This window comes from Pogona vitticeps, chromosome 8, assembly GCF_051106095.1.
Source record: "Pogona vitticeps strain Pit_001003342236 chromosome 8, PviZW2.1, whole genome shotgun sequence".
NCBI lineage: Eukaryota > Metazoa > Chordata > Lepidosauria > Squamata > Agamidae > Pogona > Pogona vitticeps.
The window spans coordinates 454571-473772 of NC_135790.1; the positions used below are offsets into that span (position 1 = coordinate 454571).

The 19202-nt window shown below is 47.4% G+C and overlaps 1 protein-coding gene across 3 annotated transcripts in view; it reads left to right on the forward strand.

Annotated features, from left to right (window-relative positions):
- The first annotated feature begins 274 nt into the window (after nucleotides 1-274).
- The window catches only part of XPO7 (exportin 7), a 34114-nt gene continuing 15186 nt past the window's right edge, over nucleotides 275-19202 (forward strand). For 2 of the 3 annotated variants that reach the window (XR_012080875.2, XM_072979118.2), the window contains exons 1-10: nucleotides 275-412; nucleotides 7377-7523; nucleotides 9390-9483; nucleotides 10384-10550; nucleotides 11361-11453; nucleotides 13992-14096; nucleotides 14905-15070; nucleotides 16902-16975; nucleotides 17287-17406; nucleotides 18673-18819. Coding sequence is in view for 2 of the 3 variants with exons in the window: in XM_072979118.2 (XP_072835219.1) it covers nucleotides 395-412; nucleotides 7377-7523; nucleotides 9390-9483; nucleotides 10384-10550; nucleotides 11361-11453; nucleotides 13992-14096; nucleotides 14905-15070; nucleotides 16902-16975; nucleotides 17287-17406; nucleotides 18673-18819 (1131 nt within the window). In the remaining variant the exon portion in view is untranslated. The remainder of the gene's footprint in view (nucleotides 413-7376; nucleotides 7524-9389; nucleotides 9484-10383; nucleotides 10551-11360; nucleotides 11454-13991; nucleotides 14097-14904; nucleotides 15071-16901; nucleotides 16976-17286; nucleotides 17407-18672; nucleotides 18820-19202) is intronic. The other variant, XM_072979119.2, reaches the window with a different exon arrangement.

Below are 19202 nucleotides of genomic sequence, written 5' to 3' on the forward strand. Positions count from 1 at the left end.
AACACGGCCAGCGCAGCCTCCGGGCCCTCTCGTGCCCCGCCTGTACAGGTAGACTGCTCCTGGCCCCGGGAGCCCCCTTTCCCCGAGGCGCGGCCCCTTTAAGAGCCATGTAAACAAAGCCGGGCTCCCCCTCCCGCGCGCGTGCCGACGTCGCTCCTGCGCGACCGCCTGGCTTACGCCGCCGGAGCGGGCGGCGCCATTCTCCAAAGCCATGCGGCGCCGTGGCCTCCCAGCTCCGGCCCGACCTGGCGAGGCGCCTACGCCGAGTGCGTAAGGGGGCCGGCGCTGGTGCGCAGGCGCGGCAGCCCTGCCTGGGTCGCCAGGGGGAGGGAGAGGGGGAGGCGGCGGCAGCAGCAGCAGAAGCGGCGGCGGAGAACATGAATGGAGGCGCAAAATGGCGGATCATGTGCAGGTGAGGAGCCGCGGGGGCCCCGCCGGACGCCGCCGGGGGCTCGGGCAGCGCGCGGGCCAGGCCTCCGACGGGGCGGGACAGGCCGCGCCGGGCCGGGCCGTGGGGCGCTCGCCTCCTGAGGGAAGGAGGCCCGGCCGGCCGACCGACCGACCGAGGGCTCGCCCAGGCCCTCCTGGCGCCCGGAGCTCGCCCGCCCTTCCCGCCGCCAGAGCGGGCCCCAGTGGGGAAGGAAGGCCTCGCGGCCTGCTCGCCCGCCGGCCCGCCGGCCGGGGCCCAGGTGTCTGGAGGGCGCCCCACCGCGCGGGCTCCCTCGTGCGCGGCCTGCCTGGGCCGGAGGGCGGCCCCCGCCGTGCGCCGGAGGCAGGGCGGAGAGGGAGCCCGGCCCGTCCCGGCCCGGCCCCGGCGGGGAAGGAGCCCCCTGCGGGCTTCTCTTGGGCGCTGCGAGCGGGGGGCCGGCAAAAGCTCCGTCCCCTTCCCTCCCTCGCGGGGTGGCGGCGTTGAAGTTGGCATCGGAGGGAGGCCTTTCGGGCCGAGAGTCCTTCGGAGCTCCCCTCGCTTGGAGGACTGGGCTCTTCATCAGAGGTCTCTGGGCTGGAGAGGGATTACAAAGCAGCTCGTGGCTTCCCCTGAGGTTTGCTCCCAAGGTGAGGGAAATCGCCTGAACCCCCGGTTCAGGGATGCGTCCTGCAGCCTCCGTGCTCACCAGCAGAAGGGTTACTGGGCCGGTACTGACTCCGTCCCTAACTGCCCGTTGAAGTTGGAGTGCCCAGAATGAGAACCGGGGTCATCATCCTCTTCTATACAAAGGAATTGCTCTGCTGCTGCTGCTCAGGTCCTTCCCAGGCTCAGGTCCTTCCCATTGGGATGATGCTACCGGCAAGGAGGTGGGGTTGGGGCTCAGATTCACTCTTGAGTAAAACAACAAGCCTGTTGATATATTTCAGGAAAAAGATGCTCACCTTGAGCAAAGCAGAATCTGATTGTCTAAATGATATTAGTTGAGTATGAGCAGCATCTCTTGCACTGGCTGACATAAGTAACGTTAGCTGCTTGGTGTCCTGAAAGAAAAAAAAAAAGAAAATTACCTTTCTCTTTTTAAAATGGCTTTCAAGCTTGAAGATCGGTTTTATTTGCCACTGGTGAGCATGCAGGCGATCCTTGGCAGGGCTGGCAGATGGGGTTCACTTAACCTCTCATCCACATCAGTGCCCCAGTGGGTCCTTTTGCATGGGGAAAAAAGTCATTATAGAATGTGTGGATGACTCTTAAGTCTGAAGGCCAGTCTTGAACTGGATACAGTAATAGGAAGGAAGTTACAGATCAGAGGTGATGCCCTGTGTATGTGTTTTACCACATTTCCCTTCTAGATGTAATGCTGACTTAGGACGAATGAATAAATAATGCAAATGTGTCTTTCACTTCTGTTTTTAGTCCATTTAGTATGTGAATGCAGCACAGAGCAGATACTGATTAATTTAACTAGTGACGAACTAGTGGCTGTTTCAGTAGCATATTCCTTTTCTTCTTCATGGGATGTCATAACGTAAGCATTTTATAAGGGGTTTCTCCTTTTTTTAAGGAGAGATTTTGTTATCTTCAGCAGGATGTAGGCTGGTTTAAACTTATTCCTCAATAAAATGCTGTTTGGAATAGCTCCTGTATGTGTTTGGGTTGGATGGTGATGTTGAGATTCTTGCTCCTTTCATTGGTATGTAGCTTGATGTCTGTAATGTTTGTTTTGTGGATACGTGCCAATTTGTGTCATACCACCATGATACAGCTTGGACATCAGCTAGTTGATGGCAATGGTAATGACGATCTGATGGTGGAGGGCCATGCAGTACAGGAGCACACTGGGCTAGACAGTGTTTTGGCATCTTTCGTTTCTGATCTACAGAAGTTTTCCTTTAATGCAACCATGCACAGCTTTTGAGCCATGAAACGGACTGCAGCCAGCTAGCCCAGGCTTTTGTCAACAGGAGGTCAAAGTGGACCACAAGGTGCACAAGATCCAGAGAAAGGTGGTGGTGCATGGAAGAAGGACCCCTGCTTGCTGCCACCCTTGTGTTCCTGGGCTAGGATTGCAGCAGGCAAACAGAAACAAAAAGGCCTGGCAGCACAACCATAGTGTGTTCTGCTCCTCTCCTACCAGCTTCTGTGCTCCATGCTCTTCAGAAGCACAACAGGCTGGCAAAGGATGCCGGGGATTCCGTGCCTCCTTTACTCCTGGCTTTCCAGACAACATAGCACTTTATGAACGCGTGTTTGGTTTTTTATTTGGGAGGTCTAACAAAGGAGCTTCATCTGTCCTCCATCCCATTATGAGGAAAAGGTGGGCTGGCTGTGAAGTAAAAGTTGCCACAGCATGTGGAGAAAAGTTTGATGTATTTTCTGGTAGCCCTTACAAACTGTGCTTTGGATGTGAAGCTTATGTAATGCACATGCACAGTATGGCTTGATGCAGCCATGCTTGGAAAGTGTGGCTGTTGAGTCTTGTCTTGTTGTGCTGCTTGACCATTCCAGTTCCCCAATGCAAAGTTTTCTTCCAGAGCCAGATCGTATGTCAGTCGGTGTAGTCTTAGGTGCTGATGAGCTGACACTTCTCCTCATTTTGTCACACTTCTGTTCAACTTTGGGCAGCAGTACAGTAGCTTTTTAAAATCATGCTGTATTGCCCTCTGAGCACCGCAGGCTTGACAGAGTAGTAACCCTGTCCATATCACTGCTGCATCTACACAGCAACACAAGCAGCATCATGAGGGCTGGTGGTTATCACACAAGTAGTCAGTGATGTGCTCCTTTCTTTCATTGTCACTAGAGTTTTGGAGAAAAGAATAAACAAAACCTCCTCAATTATTTCAGCAGTTTCCTAAGAAATTCTCAAGTTTCCTAAAGGTTTGTCTATTTCCTCATGTATAACAAGGTCAAACAAAAATAAAGCCAAAAATATTTTGGCACCTTGAAGACATAATAAATTTATTTCTGTGAGATTAGGTGAATTTTGGAGAAAGGGATAGCAATCTATAAAAGCTCAGACTGAAATAAACCTGTCAGACTTCAAGGTATCACAGACTACGTAACTTTTGTTTCTGTGTTTGTTATATAGCAAGTTAATAACATTTGTAATGAAATGACGTCTTCCTCCGTTGCATCTTTGGACATGAAGGATCTTGCATATCTCCTTCCATGTCGTTTCTGAGATGGCTGATCTAAGAGAAAGTAACTTGCCAATAGCTATTGATCCAATAGAGATTTCTGCCAGGGCCTGTCACTTCAAAGTCCACTTTACAGACCACAGTGGTGTAGTTAGTATGTAGATCAGCTGCTGCTGCCCACTTGGTAATGAATGCCAGATGATGCATTTGGGTTAACATTTGTATTTTCCAGTACTTTTGAGACTAACCTAATCAGTGGGGAATTCCTAGTGATTGCTTCCTATCAGTTGTTGGCAGGGTGGGTTTGATTTAAATCTAAAAATAATTTGTGATTTAAATCAATTAGATTTTTTTAAAAACAACATTGATTTTTATCTACCTTGATTGTTGGTCATCTTTCAGCAGAGAACTCTAGACTTCATATTTTTGGTGTAAACCTCTCATTCTTCAGGGGAACCTCTGAGCTGTTATGTAGTTTGCCCATCTTTCTGGCTTCAGGTGTCTTTTCTGAGCTATTCTTATCCTCTCTGTTTGTGGAAATAATTTTTTAGAAACTGAGTTGGCCCTTTGAGAATACATTTGAGGTTTGAAAACAAGGCTTCCATCATCTAGCTGTAGGAAGTTACATCATGTGATATGCCATCAAGTCAGAACCTATGTATAATGGCTCTAGTAGGGCTTTTAGGATAGGTGAGATATTTAACCAGTGGTTTTAACAGTTCCACACACACACACCATCAGTGAGCTTCCTTGGCCACAAGGGGATTTGAACCCAAAGTCTGTTTCCCTATTCACTACACACTGGCAGCAAGGAGACCTAGGGTACCTTAGAACCTAAAAGGACATGGATAGGAAATTTTCAAATTCTGCATTATGCCAGCACGAAGTTATGGCAACAGGATTTTCCAAGGCATCTGCTATAGAACAAGGATGAGCAGAATGTGACCCTCCAGCCGTTGCTGCCTGGCCACCCTTGGCACTCCTCACCACCAGTTGAGGCTAATGGGAGCTCCAGTCCATTAACTTTTGCTTGTCCCTCACCTAGAAGAAGGATGGGACTGTCTCAGCCCTGGAGCAGAGAGCCATGTGGATGGGCCCTCGAATTACACTTGCACGACTCAAGAAAAAAGTAGCTGCGGGTTCCATCAATTAAAAAAAAACTAACCCTGAAGTAAGACCTCTAAAATATTATGGAAATTGGCACAAAGGTGGAATAAGCTTTTGAGTTCTGAAGAACTATTGAAGACATTGAAAGTTCATGGCACTTTTATAATATTTTAGCAGCTGTAATCACCAGCAGTGCTTATAAATCTTGCTCCTCTCAGTGTTTTCAAGAAAGATCTCTTTGTAGGTCTTCTGGGGAGTTAAGCCTGTCCTCCTGTACTCAGTTGAGATACTCATACAGACACAAATGTTTGTAGGCTGTCCATCAGCATCTGGGGTGGAGGTCACTGGTATCCAACTAGAAGGTTGGTGTCATGAGTCCCCAGCAGACTTGATTGTGCCTCGTCAAAGAGGCCTCTTGGGCCTTCCTTCAACACCAGGGATGGATAGGATTCTGCTCTTGGCTTTTCCATGAGAATCTGCTGCTGACTCTGTAAGGCTTTGAGAGGGTAGGAGCTCCTGCACACAAAGCACTGTATGAGGTAGATTCTGTGACTTGGTAAGAGGAGAGCAAGTACTGTACCTGGTCCATCTTATTTTGGAATGTTTGTGTAGGCATCTTCGACAGGCACTTCACAGCTTTCGTGCTGTCTCGTGGCCATTAGGCCTTATCTGTGATACACAGGGCTCTTCGCCTGCATAGCTGCTGCGCTCAGGACTCTTTTTATCTTTGTTCGAGGAACTTATATTGTTCAGCCATAGTTAGGAGCAATTGCCTCCCTTTCTTTGCCTCAACGGTGTGCCTTCATTAATTGGCCATTTGGAAATGGGCATGTCAACCCTCTCCAGTGCTGACCAGTTGTTGGGTGGAAAGCCTAGAACACAAAACGAGTTAAATTGTTCTGTTTTTTTTTAAAGAACTGTTGTTAATTGGAAAAATTTGCTAGCGGTAAGAATATGCAAAGTGATCAAGAGGGTTATGTAATTAAGAATATGATTACTGGGAAGTCCCCAGGACCACCAGGTGGGCTTCTTACTGAAAAGTATGAGGCTTAAACTGATCCACTGATTCCAAAGCCATTTTTTTTGTAGAAAGATATTTTTGAGTCTAGTTCTGTGCATTCTTCATTGAACGAGGCTTATTTTACCAACATCTCCAAAACTAACAGGGGACACACTCAACGTCCACATTTTAGATACTCAAATATTAGCGTCCAGTCTTGCTAATAGGCTTCAAGAGATGATTATGCTCCTTTCATGTAGACCAACTCAAATTTTCAAAGGTCTGACCATGTTTGACTGGTTGTTGTCCTGTTCGCTTGCATAAAGAGATCAGGCAGATAGGCCTTCACTGAGTACTGAAAAAACCTAACCAGCAGATGTTGGCATTGGCCTTCATGATGGATGGAGGTACGTACGTACGTATTCATTCATTCATTCATTCAATTTCTGTAGTGCCCATCTGGCTACAAGACCACTCTGAGCGATTATATCCAGATTTTAAACCATGAATTGTACATTGACAGCTTGTATCATGTTTATTAGACTGCACAGCATTCATTCAGTAAAAGTTTGAGCACAGCAGCTAATTGTTAGCAGATTTAATTCATGCCCTGAGATAGATTACCTTCAGTTTTCTTTTGAGTCTTCGATTTCTACAGACTTGCTTGTTCCTGTGTCAATGTTTTGTCTGCAGAATTGGATTCTCATTCCCTTTTGGTATCTAAAAGATTTAGGAGGCAGCGCTGGAAAGGCAGATGTCTGCTCACTATTCCTGAGTGGGCTGAGAACCTCCTCATGTTCTTCACCTTTGCACATACAGTATATAGAGGCCAGGTCTACAACAATACCTGGCTGAATCTTGGGCTATATTTCCTTGAAGTTTATTACAGTCAGTTTCTCACTGCTATAGCTCCAGTTTGTGTGTCTTTCTAAACATATTTCTTCTTAAAAACACTTTTCCTAGCCCAATATATTTTAAAAATGCAAAAATACAGTCCTAAAATAAGTTTTGGCTGATTTGAACTCTTGACTGTCCATCTGTTTTTCTCTCTGTAGGGATTTCCAAGTTCATCAAAGGCACTCCAGGTTTCCTTGCCTCCATGGGGCTGTGGTTTCTTGTTTGTCTGTTCCTTAGAATCTTTTTGTGTGGTGTGACCTGACTCAGGAACTGCAGTGCCTCATACTGGGGTGTCCCTGCAAGCAGGTATTTGTGGCGAGGGGCAGGGAATTTTTCCTGCCTTGCTCAGAGGCACTGATTCTGAGCAGCGCTGGCCCCAAGAATGACTTGTGTTTTCAGAGGTGCTATCAATGTTGGGTCCTCTGCTATTCAGTCCTTTTCTCATACCGTACTTTCTCTCTAAAAGTGAGTGGGTGGCAACCCATTTAAGGAAGCAGCACATTTCATGGACATTAAAACATCAAAAAGTGTAACATTCAGACTGCTAGGAATTCGTAATGAGAATGAATATTAGTGGATGAAGAGGAACCAAGGTTTTCCTGGATCTATCGTATTAAAAATCTTGTTTCGTCATATCTGAGCTTTCCAGAAACACTATAGTCAACTACTGATAATACTTGACACTTTTGATGTTAAGGCTTGAATTCTGTTTGAAACTGCATAATGTAGCATCCTGTGCCAACAGTAAGAGAGCCCCCTCAAAAAAAAAAATCCTAACAGAGTTCTTCTCTTTGGTTTGTTCCAGAGTCTAGCCCAGCTAGAGAATCTGTGCAAGCAGCTCTATGAGACAACTGACACCACAACGCGGATCCAGGCGGAGAAGGCCTTGGTTGAGTTTACCAATAGCCCAGACTGCTTGAACAAGTGCCAGCTTCTTCTGGAAAGAGGGAGTGTACGTAGGCAAACAACCCTCCCTATGCGCTTTCAGAACACCTCGAGGTTCTCTCTCTATTTGAGGTTCTGTGCTTGTGACAGCACAGGAAGGCTCTGGGGTCTAGAAAGTCTGCCAGGTGCTCTGTAAGCATGCCCTCTTTGCAGCAGTAAACTGGGAGGTCAGCATCACCACAGTGGTGCTTCCTGGGATCTGTTCCCTCTTCGGGTAATGTTGGGTGATACTCCTTGACCCTCAACCTAAAGGCGTAGTTGGAAATGGAGCCAGACAGGCCTACCCTCCGCTTTCCTTTCAAAAATGAACTTGATGTCTAAGGGCCAGGCTACATATTTGTGTGACATTAACCAGAGTGGAGTGTTTTGCAATAGAGATCTGGCATGGGGGTGGATGGGGAACTAGTTGTTCTCCCATCCAAAACAATATTTCCCTGCTACTTTTGAGCTGGGGTGGCAGGCCCAGGCTGGCAGGAACAACAGGCAGGGGCAGAATTCCTTGGGGAGGCTTTTGAGGGGGGGAGTGGCACAGTTAGGATGCCCTGCCTGTCCCACTGCAGAGCTCTTCCCTTGCACACAGTTTCAGTGACAGGTAGTTTGTATTCTGGGATGGTGGGTAAACTTGAGGATGCCAATGTGGAACAAAGAGTCACAAAACCCACACTTGTGTACTTACTGTTGTATGAGGGAGAGGGAGGCCTTGACTTTTCGTGGGGTTGAATGAGGGGGGTGTTGCTCATATGAGGCAGGACGTTGGTTTCCATGATGTAACAGATTGAGACAGGCATGTTCATGGTCCTCTGCAAGCCATGTGCAAATGCAGCAGGATGTCTTCCTCATTTGGCTGCTCAGATGGGGCTCTTGCTGCCGCTCATGTGACCTGTTGTGCCCGACAGCCTCAGGGCAGGCCACGCTCATCCTGGAGGCTTCTCCCTTGGCCTCGGGAGCGTTTGGATGAAAGCTCTTGACAAAATTCTTGGCTTGAGGTCTGATAACTGTGTTCATACGAATGAGTTATTTCAGGCTGGCCCAGTTAATTAATTAATTATATCTTGCCTTTCTCCTCAAGAGAACTCAAGGTGGCTAACTGGTTTTTCTATGTTACCTGTCCAGACACAGTTTTAGGAGACTGTTGGTCCACATAGACTGGATTTAAATCATTATTTGGTTTGATTAATAGTTACTTGAAAAGCATCACAATGCAAAGTCCACCAATTAGTTGTTTTGCCAGTTCTGTTTTATGCAGTCTTTTTCTTCAATTGACTGTCATTCATAATTATGTAGCTGTCCCTAATACTTTTAGGCGATGATTCTTTGAGGCCCTAGAAGAGATGAAATGGTAGGTATGGAGCAATTCACACTCAGACACAATTTGAATTTAGGAGCATTTTTTGTTGTTGTTGTTGAGGGTGGTCTGGAGAGGCCACACGTGGTCCTACAGGCAGCATTTTATCTGCCTCTGCCTTGATTAAGCTCGGATGGTTGCCAGCCAACATTGAGATAACGTCCTTAGCCTGTTCACAGATGAGATCTTTAGGCAAAAGCAACAGAACCAAACCCTTCTCTCTCTCTTTGGGGACAAAACAGTTCAAAGTGGTGAATGCTGCAGCAAGAATGGCAACACAGGGATCCCCAGCAGACTCCCTGAATCTTGCTTCCTTTCCTTACCTTTGGGGAACTCTCCTATTCTTCCATGCGGTTTGTTCCTAGAGTCTTGCCTCCACTAGCTATAAATCCTGGTGAGGAGCAGACCGGCCAGCCTCATGGAGAACTGTGATCAGAATGACATCCTTTCCCTCAACAGTCAGTTTGGAGGTTGACCTTTGCCGGCCAGTGGCTGAACCCTTTGCCTTTTCTTTGCTTCTTTTCATAGTCATCTTACTCCCAATTATTGGCAGCTACATGCCTTACGAAACTGGTGTCGCGCACAAACAACCCTTTGCCCTTGGAACAGCGGATAGATATACGTAAGTAAAAACTAAACCCTCTCCTGTTGTTTGGCTCCAGCCTGCCCAGGGTTAAAATAGTTGCCAGAGGAGCTTATAAGATGCAAAGACCATATGAGGAATTCGGCCCAGCAGCTCAGCACCTGGATCAGAAGTCAGAACTGTGCAGATGTGTGGTTTTGGACTACGGTTCCCATTGTCCCCTAAGCAGCATAGGATTTTGGGAGCTATAGTCCAAAACTACTCACCTGCATACCTTTACTAGTGAGTTGTTTAATTGCAAAGCCTCTAAATTGTGACTCTTTTGGTTTTCCCAGCACAGTCCTTCAGGATATTTGTGTTGAAACATTAATTGCCTCTAATTTTATTTGTAAACAGTTCTAAAATGATAACTTAAGTGTGCTGGCAAAGTAAAGGAGGAGGGGAAGGAAGAAAAGGCAAAATACTGTGGGACTTTAAAGACTAATGTTTATTTCACTAGGAGCTCTCTGCAGAGGTCAGAAGAAATGGATTTTGATCCATGAAGGCTGGCACTGATGGCCTTTAAAATGTCACAATATTTTGAATTTTCTTTCTCTTTTTTCCTTTTCCCTCTTTAATTTTGCCAGCATGCTTGAAAAAAAGTTACCTGACAGATTGAGAAGAATGGGGTCTGTTTCATCTCCTGTATTCCCTGTTTTTCTTTCCCAATTCAAGTCAGCCAATTCAGGTCTTCCCCAGTTCAACTCAGCCAACAGTGCAGGCCAAAAGGATAACTTAAGCATACACATGAAGTTTAATAGCAAGAAATACAGTTGAGCAACCACAAAATGCACTAAAATAGCAATTTGATAACTTGATAACAAGCAGCTACAGAGCAATAAAATCCTGAGGAGACCTCCCTTGTTTTCAGTGAGATGTTGTGTGTGTTTTGTCTTTCAGGAAACTATGTGCTCAACTATCTGGCTACCAGGCCTAAGCTGGCGACGTTTGTGACGCAAGCACTAATTCAGTTGTATGCTAGGATCACAAAGCTGGGCTGGTTTGATTGTCAGAAGGATGAATATGTCTTCAGAAATGTCATCACTGACGTCACAAGGTTTTTACAGGTGGGCTGTCTCCTGCTTTTGTTACTCCTTCACCCCAAAGACAATTTGTGCAATGCCCAGAGCTTGGAACATTGCTTGGAAATGAATGAAAAGTCATGTGTTGTGTCACTTACCTTGGAGACATGTTTAGGAATTCACTGTCATTGCTGAAGCAAAGATGGTAATGTTAAATATGCTAATAGTGGAGAGCCATAAGTCCCCCTGCTCCCCCCTTTCAGCCTGGCCAGCTAAAGGTGTCTCCTCACCTCAGGACAATCCCTGGTTGCCTAGGAAATGTCAGGCCTGAAACTGAAGCGTGTGTGCTTGCTGCTGGCAGCTGACCTTTAGCTGACCGAGCTTTTCCCAAGGAACTATGCAAGTTTCAGGTTTGCAACTTCTGTTGGAAATGTCTTGCTGTTGTCACAGCGGAAGGTCTGGGAGTTAACATCCACAGTATTTGTGTGTGTGTGTCCGTCCACCATTGGAACCTTTACTCATCCAGGACTGTTAGCTTTGTTTAAGATATTATTTTGCCTCTCAGGGTGATTCACAACAAGAAATTAGAAATTTTTCTTAATTTGCTTATTTAAAATACTTTGACCCTGACTTCTTCCTTTTAAAAAAGGACCCAAGGCATATATCTTTAAAAGCACAATATTAAAAGCTTTAAATACGACTCCCAAAATGTATCCAAGCGCAGCGCCCCTGCATCTCTGCGCAAGGGGTGCTTTTCCTGCTCCCCCTCTCTGGCGGGGGTGGCCTTTGTCCTCTCTGCGCCTGGCTCAGCCCATACTATGTAACTCAGGCTGCCTCTGCCCCTTCCTTCTCCAGGATAGTGTGGAGCACTGTATCATCGGAGTGACAATCCTGTCTCAGCTAACCAATGAAATTAACCAAGTAAGTGCTTCAGCCTTCCTCAGTGAAGTAAGTGTCAACTTTTCTCATTCATTTTGCTGTGTGTCTGTGCCTTGTCTTTTGTCTATAGAGTCGTGTTCTTTGGTGGTAAGAAATTGACCCCCACCCCACCCTGTTCCTCTGGAGTTTAGTCTTTGTCCTCTCTGGTCTTCCCTTGTCCCCCAGTCCTTTAGAAACAGCTTTAGTGACAGTGGTCTAATAGAGTTTCACCAGCAAGGTTCACTATTTCTTCAGGGCCGGGGGTTGGATTCCCATGTTCAGAATTGCAAGCTCGTCAAGTTCGTGTACCTGCTGCTGCTTTTCAAAGGTGGAATAAACCTTCTTACTCTTGACAATGAGTGTCGTGAAAGCTCAGAGGCTAGGAAGGAATCAGCAGATAAAAGGAAACTAGTAGGTTAACAGTTCACTCTTAGCTGCCACGTGGGATCGGCCGTGGAGACTTCTAGTGTAAGCTGGAAGTGAATTCTAAAAGCAGCAAAGGAGAGAAAGAGTTTCAAACAAGGAAGGCTGTGTTTTCTTCAGGGCAGTCTTGTGCAGTTGAGGGCAGGCCTTCCTGTAGCCTGTACAGGGACAGGAACGTTTTCACGTGAGAGGCCTTTGGGTGGTGCAGCTCATGAGATACAGCATCAGACCAGACTTTGTTTTGCTAACACATGGGCAGCCCTTTCAGCCCCCTCACCCTTAGGGTGTTGGGGGGCAAAGAACACGGGGGGGGGGTCTTCTGGGTTCTGGTCTCAAATGGTGTTGTCTGTAACCTCGCATGCTGCTGTGTACTGAATGCTTGAGGACAAACATCTGCAAAGCACATCCAGGCACTCGTTGCTGCACACCTTCTGGCTGCGGGTGTTATAGTGGCGTCCTGTCAGAATCACAGGGTCCTTTTCCCAGCAGGGAAGCTGGGTGGAGAGAGCATGGTGGTTCTGCCCGTCTCCCTCACTGCCAGCCCTTGGAATTGGTGGGTGGGTGGGCGGGTGGGTTGTGCGCACTTGCAGCTATCTCTGTGCTCTTTTCCCACAAAAATAGCATGTCACCAATTGGACTGGACTGGTCTATGTTACAGTGCACAGATGAACTCCTCTGTTGTGGCTAGTTCATCAAGCTTAGACAGTGGCTTTCAGGGGTCAGGCAGGGGAGTGAAGTGGAGGGCAGGCAGATCTCTTCTGGAGTGAGCTTCTCTGGAACAAGTTCATGATCCAGTGCTGGCGCTGACCTTGTGCAGAAAGTCCTCGGGCAGTGCAACAGAAATGCAGGGACCAGACGGCACAGGGACCACCTAACTCGATAAGCAGGTCCCAAAGTGCATTGAATGTTCTACTCCAGGCAGCAAAATTGCATGTGAATGTCTTCAACTTGATTGTTACATGCTGCCAAAGTACTTCCAGCTTAGAGCCGCACGATGAGTTCATGGCTTCCCAAAGAGCGTATGGTTAAGAGCACTGTTTGGGGCTTACAAATGGAGGACCCTGGCTTCATTGTTTTAAAAACCATGTTTTCTTGTCTTTACTGTTTTAATGCCATCTATCAGTTCCTGCATGGTGCTTGCTTTGCCTGCCTTTAGATTCTAGAAGCCCTGATGTATCGAGTGGTCCCTTTGTGCTTCTGTTGTTGGTCTCAATTCATTGTCACCTGTCATTCCACTAAAGAGCAAAGGTGGGGCTCATCCCTTGTGATTGCTGGGTTCCCAGGTAGGGCTGGAATGGGGATGACCTTCTTTATGGGTGGTGGATTGACTGACTCTCTTCCCTTTGCAGAGGTCATCATCCTGTGACAAAGCTTCCCCTGTAGGTCAGAAAGACTTGGAGGGCTGCAGACATGCCTGTTCACAGTTCTGTTCAGCAGTGGAGACAGATGGTAGCCGTTAACCACTTTCACAAATTGCAGATCTAGGCAGTTAAGCACGGCGTTTATTGGCAATTCAAGAGAAATTTAACAGCGGTAGAGAGACCACTATCCTAGAGTCATGCAGAACAAGAGAGTCATCTCTGTGTAACTCATGAGAGAAGCAAAGCACAGGATGCCCTGCTGGGCCACTGTTATCTTCATTGGCATGTTCCCCTGGGGCACCTAGCCTTCGTTCGCTTAACACACACTTGAGTTCCCTTTCTTTATTCATATCAGAGTGTTGCACAGTTTAAAAATACGAAGTCATATGAAACATAGGTATAATTTAGAACAAATGAAAATGTTAAGATAATTAGATGTTTTTTGATCCGAAGTGGGCTACTTCAATGGCGTTATCTCAGCCATTTGCTGGATCTTCTTTTGTACACATTGTGGGGCATAAATCACACACACCCAAGTGCTGCTTTAATTGAACTTCTCCACAGTCCTGTGTGCAAGTTGAGCCATTTTGCTGGATTATCCTTTGATCTGCCTACTTTGCTTCAGAGTCTGTGAAGGGGCTTCCAGAGGGTCCAGCCAGAGTCTTGTCCTGGTTGGGGACCCTCTTTGGCATCCATCCCTTCAAAAAGGTGTGCTTTTTTTGCTCTCCTATTCCAATGACGGTCACTCTTTCTTTTCCTTCCCACCTGCTCCCTTCCTCTTCAGGCAGACACTACACACCCTCTGACCAAGCACAGGAAGATTGCGTCTTCATTCCGCGATTCCTCTTTGTTTGATATTTTCACGCTCTCGTGCAATTTACTGAAACAGGTAAGGAAGCCACAAGAACGGCTTCTGGAAATTTAGACGCATGTTGACATTCCTAATTCTTTGGATGTGAAACAGCCATTTTCTGGCTACAGAAAGAGCATTGTAGATTTAGGGCTCAGAAACTGTCTGTGCAACTTGGGACATTGGAAACATCTATGCCAAATTAAGTTTAATCAGTTAGGCTGGGTTGACTGCAAGATTTGATCCTGTTCCAAAAACAAGCTGTTGAAAACAAAGAGGTGGTCCTGGAATGTATCTGTGAGAAATCGGAAAGGCAGTTCCTCTTTGTTTGTCTGTCGTGGTTATTGGTTTGGGACGGCAAACCAGGAAGCTGGAAGTACACAGTCTGTTAGGGTAACCATCATGGCTTCGTCATCCCAGCCCGTTCCGCTGTTGAGGCGACTGTGCTGTGTTTAGTTTTACTCAGAGCTTCCAGTAAATTAGCACTAGATGGGGGAGGCTTTGCCCTAGAAGAGTGGTTCCCAGCCTGAGTGTTCTTGGACTACAACTCCCAGAAGGCCTCATTTGTCACAGTGACACAGGCTGCCTTCACTCAGCCGGCAGGGATTAGAACAACCAGAAGCATTGCCTGGCAGGTATTGGGGAGAACTTTGGGTAAAACTGAATTCTGACTATGCTGTTCTCCGCCAAGAGAAAGCAAAGTTTATTATGGGAAGAGTGTAGCATGTGGGAGCTTCTGGCAGAGGGGCTCTGAGATGAGGCCACTCACCTTCCACCCTGAAACCTTTTCTTTCGCTCTAAACTTAGCTTGATGGTTCACTTTGGTCACATGTCCCCCTTTTTATAGGCCTCGGGGAAAACCCTGAACTTGAACGACGAGAGCCAGCACGGCCTCCTCATGCAGCTCCTCAAGCTGACTCATAATTGCCTGAACTTTGACTTCATTGGTACCTCCACGGACGAGTCCTCTGATGATCTCTGCACTGTGCAGATCCCCACCAGCTGGAGATCGGGTGAGGAGCCGGCCTTGCCCTCGCTTTCAGACTTGGCAAACAAACGGAATCTGCCAGGGCACTGGGGGTCACTTGCAGGCAACCGCGTTGGTGTACGCCATGGAGTGCGCATGCTCTGCCCCGTGGCTTTTGAGATGCCTGAACCTCCAAGCTTAAAGATGGTGCACAAGCAAAGGCATGGCTCCTGGGGGCCTGGCCTCAGGAAACTGCTTGGTGTCTTGTTTTGTTTTAATATTACAGGGAAGCTCAAAAGGCCACCATCCTGCTCTCTCTGAGGGGTAGATATTGCTCAGTGTCAGTGAGTGTTGGCCTTAAGGCAGCACTTCAGAGATTTTTCTTAAACATGTTTGAGCTAAATTTCACAGAACATGAAAGCTCCAATAATAGATCTCGCCTTGGAGTGTGTGTGTGTGTGGGGGGGTTGTTTATAGACTGCATAAAGAATAACAGAACAAGGTTTAGTTTTGGAAGAGGCGGCCATGTTAGTCTGTGCAAGCATATCAGGCAAAATCCAAAGAAATAAAACAAGACAGGACAAAAACGTGGCACCTTCAAGACTAACTATTATATTGCAATGTGAAATTTTGTGCATCGTGTCCGCTTCATCCCCCCTCCCCCCCCCCTATGTCTGAAGTGGACGTGATCCACAAAAGCTCCCATTCCAAGATAATAGTTAGTCTTTAAAGTCCCATATGCTTTTTTTTTTTAAGTTTGGTTTGGTTGGTTCTTTGGATTTTGCCAGAAAAAGTTTAGAAACATAATACAATGAGAAAATGCATGCATAAGCCTCAGTAAACAGCGTCCAAAGATCTAGATAAATATCTATCTGATGTTATCATCTGTATGCTCTGTTTTCAATCACTGGAAGAGTTGCAAGGCTTGTCGGGTCATAGAAGGCGGACACTAGTCTTTCTTCTGTTGCAATGTCAGTTATTTTGTTCTTCACTAGGAATCCATGTGCCTTGACAGTTGGTTAGCTTCCAGGAAAAAAGAGGAGGTAGATAGTTTAAGAGCTCTTGTAGTGATGCCAAACGTAAAGATTGCCCCAATGCAAATTTAATATTGGCAGTTGCTATCAAGCAGTTGCTATCACGAAGAATCGGACACAACTAAACAACTAAACGAAACGAATCAAGCAAAAGGGAAGCTGTGACTGGACCCAGCAAGATGACCCACGTGCATCGGGGCCCTTCCCAGCATCAGCAGGTGGTCAGCTTCCTTGAAGCTTTCATTGGAAAAGGCCACTGGGGTAGACAGAGCTTATTTTCACAGAGAGTAAGGCACCGCTTGAGAGGCAAAGCTGATACGGAAGCCCAAGGCACTGATCTGTCAGAACAGGGCAGTCCAGCTCTTCATTCATTACCTTCTGAAACTTTGTATACCATATTCATTAACCAAAACCAAACATTTATAAACAACTACTGTACTGTGGTTTTCTCTTTTTGTTACCAATTCAATAAGCATTTCCAAAAAAAGGAACTTTTAAAAAAACAGCAGAGGAGAATGGGGTCTGCACTGGGGCAGGGTATCTTCGGGTACAGAAAGGCTTCTTCTGAGGCTTAAAGACGTTCACCTGTCCTGCATCCTGTCCTATGTATTATGTCCTCAGAACAGCACAAGGCACAGGGAGGCTGTGTAAAGGAGGCATGAAGGTGGGGTTATGGTAGGTGGGGGCGATGCCTGGGATCTCTTGCAGGGGAACTGCTCTGTGCTGCTGAGATGCCAGGGCTGCTTCAGGTTGCCCTGGGCTCAGCCGCCTTGCCAGAGAGTTGTTTTGCAATGTGCTAACTTTGGGGGCTCCATAGTAAGGTGATGTTGGTCTCTCTCCTAGCTTTTCTGGATTCCTCAACGTTGCAGCTGTTTTTTGACCTGTACCATTCCATCCCTCCTACGTTTTCACCTCTGGTGAGTGTGGCCTCCCTGGCGGTTGGGGGCACGGGCATTTCTGTAACATTTCCTTGGAGGAAGGGGGACTGGCAGAGGTCCTCCCTGTCTTGGAGGTCAAGAAGAAGCTCTTCTCTCCTCCCTGCTCCCACACTGAAAGGCTGCCGCCTTGTTTCTGTCGACTTCCTGCCGCCTTTGCCCTGACAGAGTTGTGTGTGTGCCAGCACAGGGACCAGCCATCTCCCTGGCTGTTTTTTTCTGGGCAACACAACATGATTCTCCGTTTCTCTCTCCTCCCTGCCCCCCCCCGGCCCCTTCTTGTTTCTTTTCAGGTCTTATCGTGTCTAGTACAAATAGCTTCTGTCCGTAGGTCCCTATTTAACAATGCAGAAAGAGCGAAGTTCCTTTCTCACCTCGTCGATGGTGTCAAGCGAATACTGGAAAACCCCCAGGTCTGTCCGTCCAAACTTTGGGTGGGAACAAGCTTCTGTGCATACGGTCATGATGACCCGCCTTGGAAGATGGGGCGTGGGTTCTCTGAAAACCAGCAAAATGCAGGCGTTTTTGAGAGAGCCGCTAGAAAGCAGAACACTACTGGTGCCTGATGAACAAGCTAACCATCCAGACAGGGAGAGGCAAAGAAGGGACATACATTTTGCACAAAGTCTGCAGGTGTTAAACGATGGCTTGAAACATTCATCTCCCTTGTTCTTCTTTGTTATGATGGCTCTTATTGTTGTCTTTGTCCCCTTCTAAGAAATAGCTCAGGCACTGGCATTATTATCCTGCCACTGAATGTGTAGAAAACAACCCTCTTCCAGTCCCTCCCAGGGCCAGTTCCAGTGTTGCTGTCTCTGCTCTTGCCCCTCAAGGGCATCACTGTCCTTGCCACTCCCTCCTAGGAAAGAAGGGTCTTCCCATGCTTGTTATGATCAAACATGTCAGAAAGAATTCTGTGCGTGCTTAACTGTAAGGAGAGGCTTCTAAATACACCGGGGCTTAATTCTGCAAAGGCAGGTAGGGCTGTAATTGAGCAAAGCACGGTTCAGCACAAATTTTTAAAAGCTTTCATTTCTACAACATGCAGAAATTTCAGGTTTTGGCTTCCATGGGACTGAGGTAGCCTAAGGTTCAGCCAGATGCAGCTCGATTTCTCTCACAGTTAAAAGAACAGCAGCTCTCAGACATACATGGTTTCTGTATTCATTTTCCAAATGTAACCATTGACTGGCCTCTCCTGCACACAAAGCTAAATCCTAAAAAGTCCACACTTTCTAACCCAGGAGGTAAACTCTGAAACCCATCTGTAAGACATATGGGTGCCATTTGCTTTGCTCAGGAGCAAATATTCCAAAGTTGACTCATCTAACTGCTGAATAGGCTAGAATTCATCTTTGTAGCTGAAAATAAATTAGAGGAGAAATTCTCAAGCAACTTCTTACACCATAAAATTGATGGTTTAATACTGTAACAACACAAACCTGGAAAGGCTGAGGAAAGTGCTGCACCAGTAAGTAAGGTCTCCTCGAGCAGCAGGCAGTTCTGGGCCATAGCTGGCCTACCATGTGTGCGCAGAAGGTGGGCCAAGCAATGAGCAAGATAAACCGAGCAGTCTCCTCGTTGCATGGGACCTGCTGCCAGCTTTGGGGGGGGGGGGCGTGCGTGCCGATTCCTTGGGCCTGGTGGCCTGACTGCAGCTCCACCACTTTCTTTCTCAGAGCTTGTCGGATCCAAACAACTACCATGAGTTTTGTCGTCTTCTTGCTCGGCTGAAAAGCAATTACCAGCTGGGGGAGCTGGTGAAAGTGGAGAACTATCCGGAGGTGATCCGACTTATTGCCAACTTCACAGTGACCAGCTTGCAGGTAGAAGCTTGTTTTGCTCTTGGCGTGGGGGTCAGAGTTGATTGGGCAGCGGCTGCGGCCTGAGGCAGCCGGGCCCCTCGTGCGCTGCTGCCGACCTGGACCCAGTGGTGCTCAGCCGGGGTGGGTCGGTCGGGCTGCCCTCATGTCTCGGAGGAGCCGGAGCCGCCAGCGTGGCCCATGGCGGTCCTTGTAGGGATGGCATCCTTAAGCCATAGGGGCCACGCAGCAAGGGACCGGGGCAGGGGACGTAGCATACACAGTGAGAACAAGGAAGAGCATGCCTTTCATTACGGCTGCCGGGTTGTGGGAGACACTTTTTCCCTGTCAGGGGCCTTGTCAAGAACAACCACTCCGCGCAGAAAGGAAGGAGAGCGAAGAGGCTT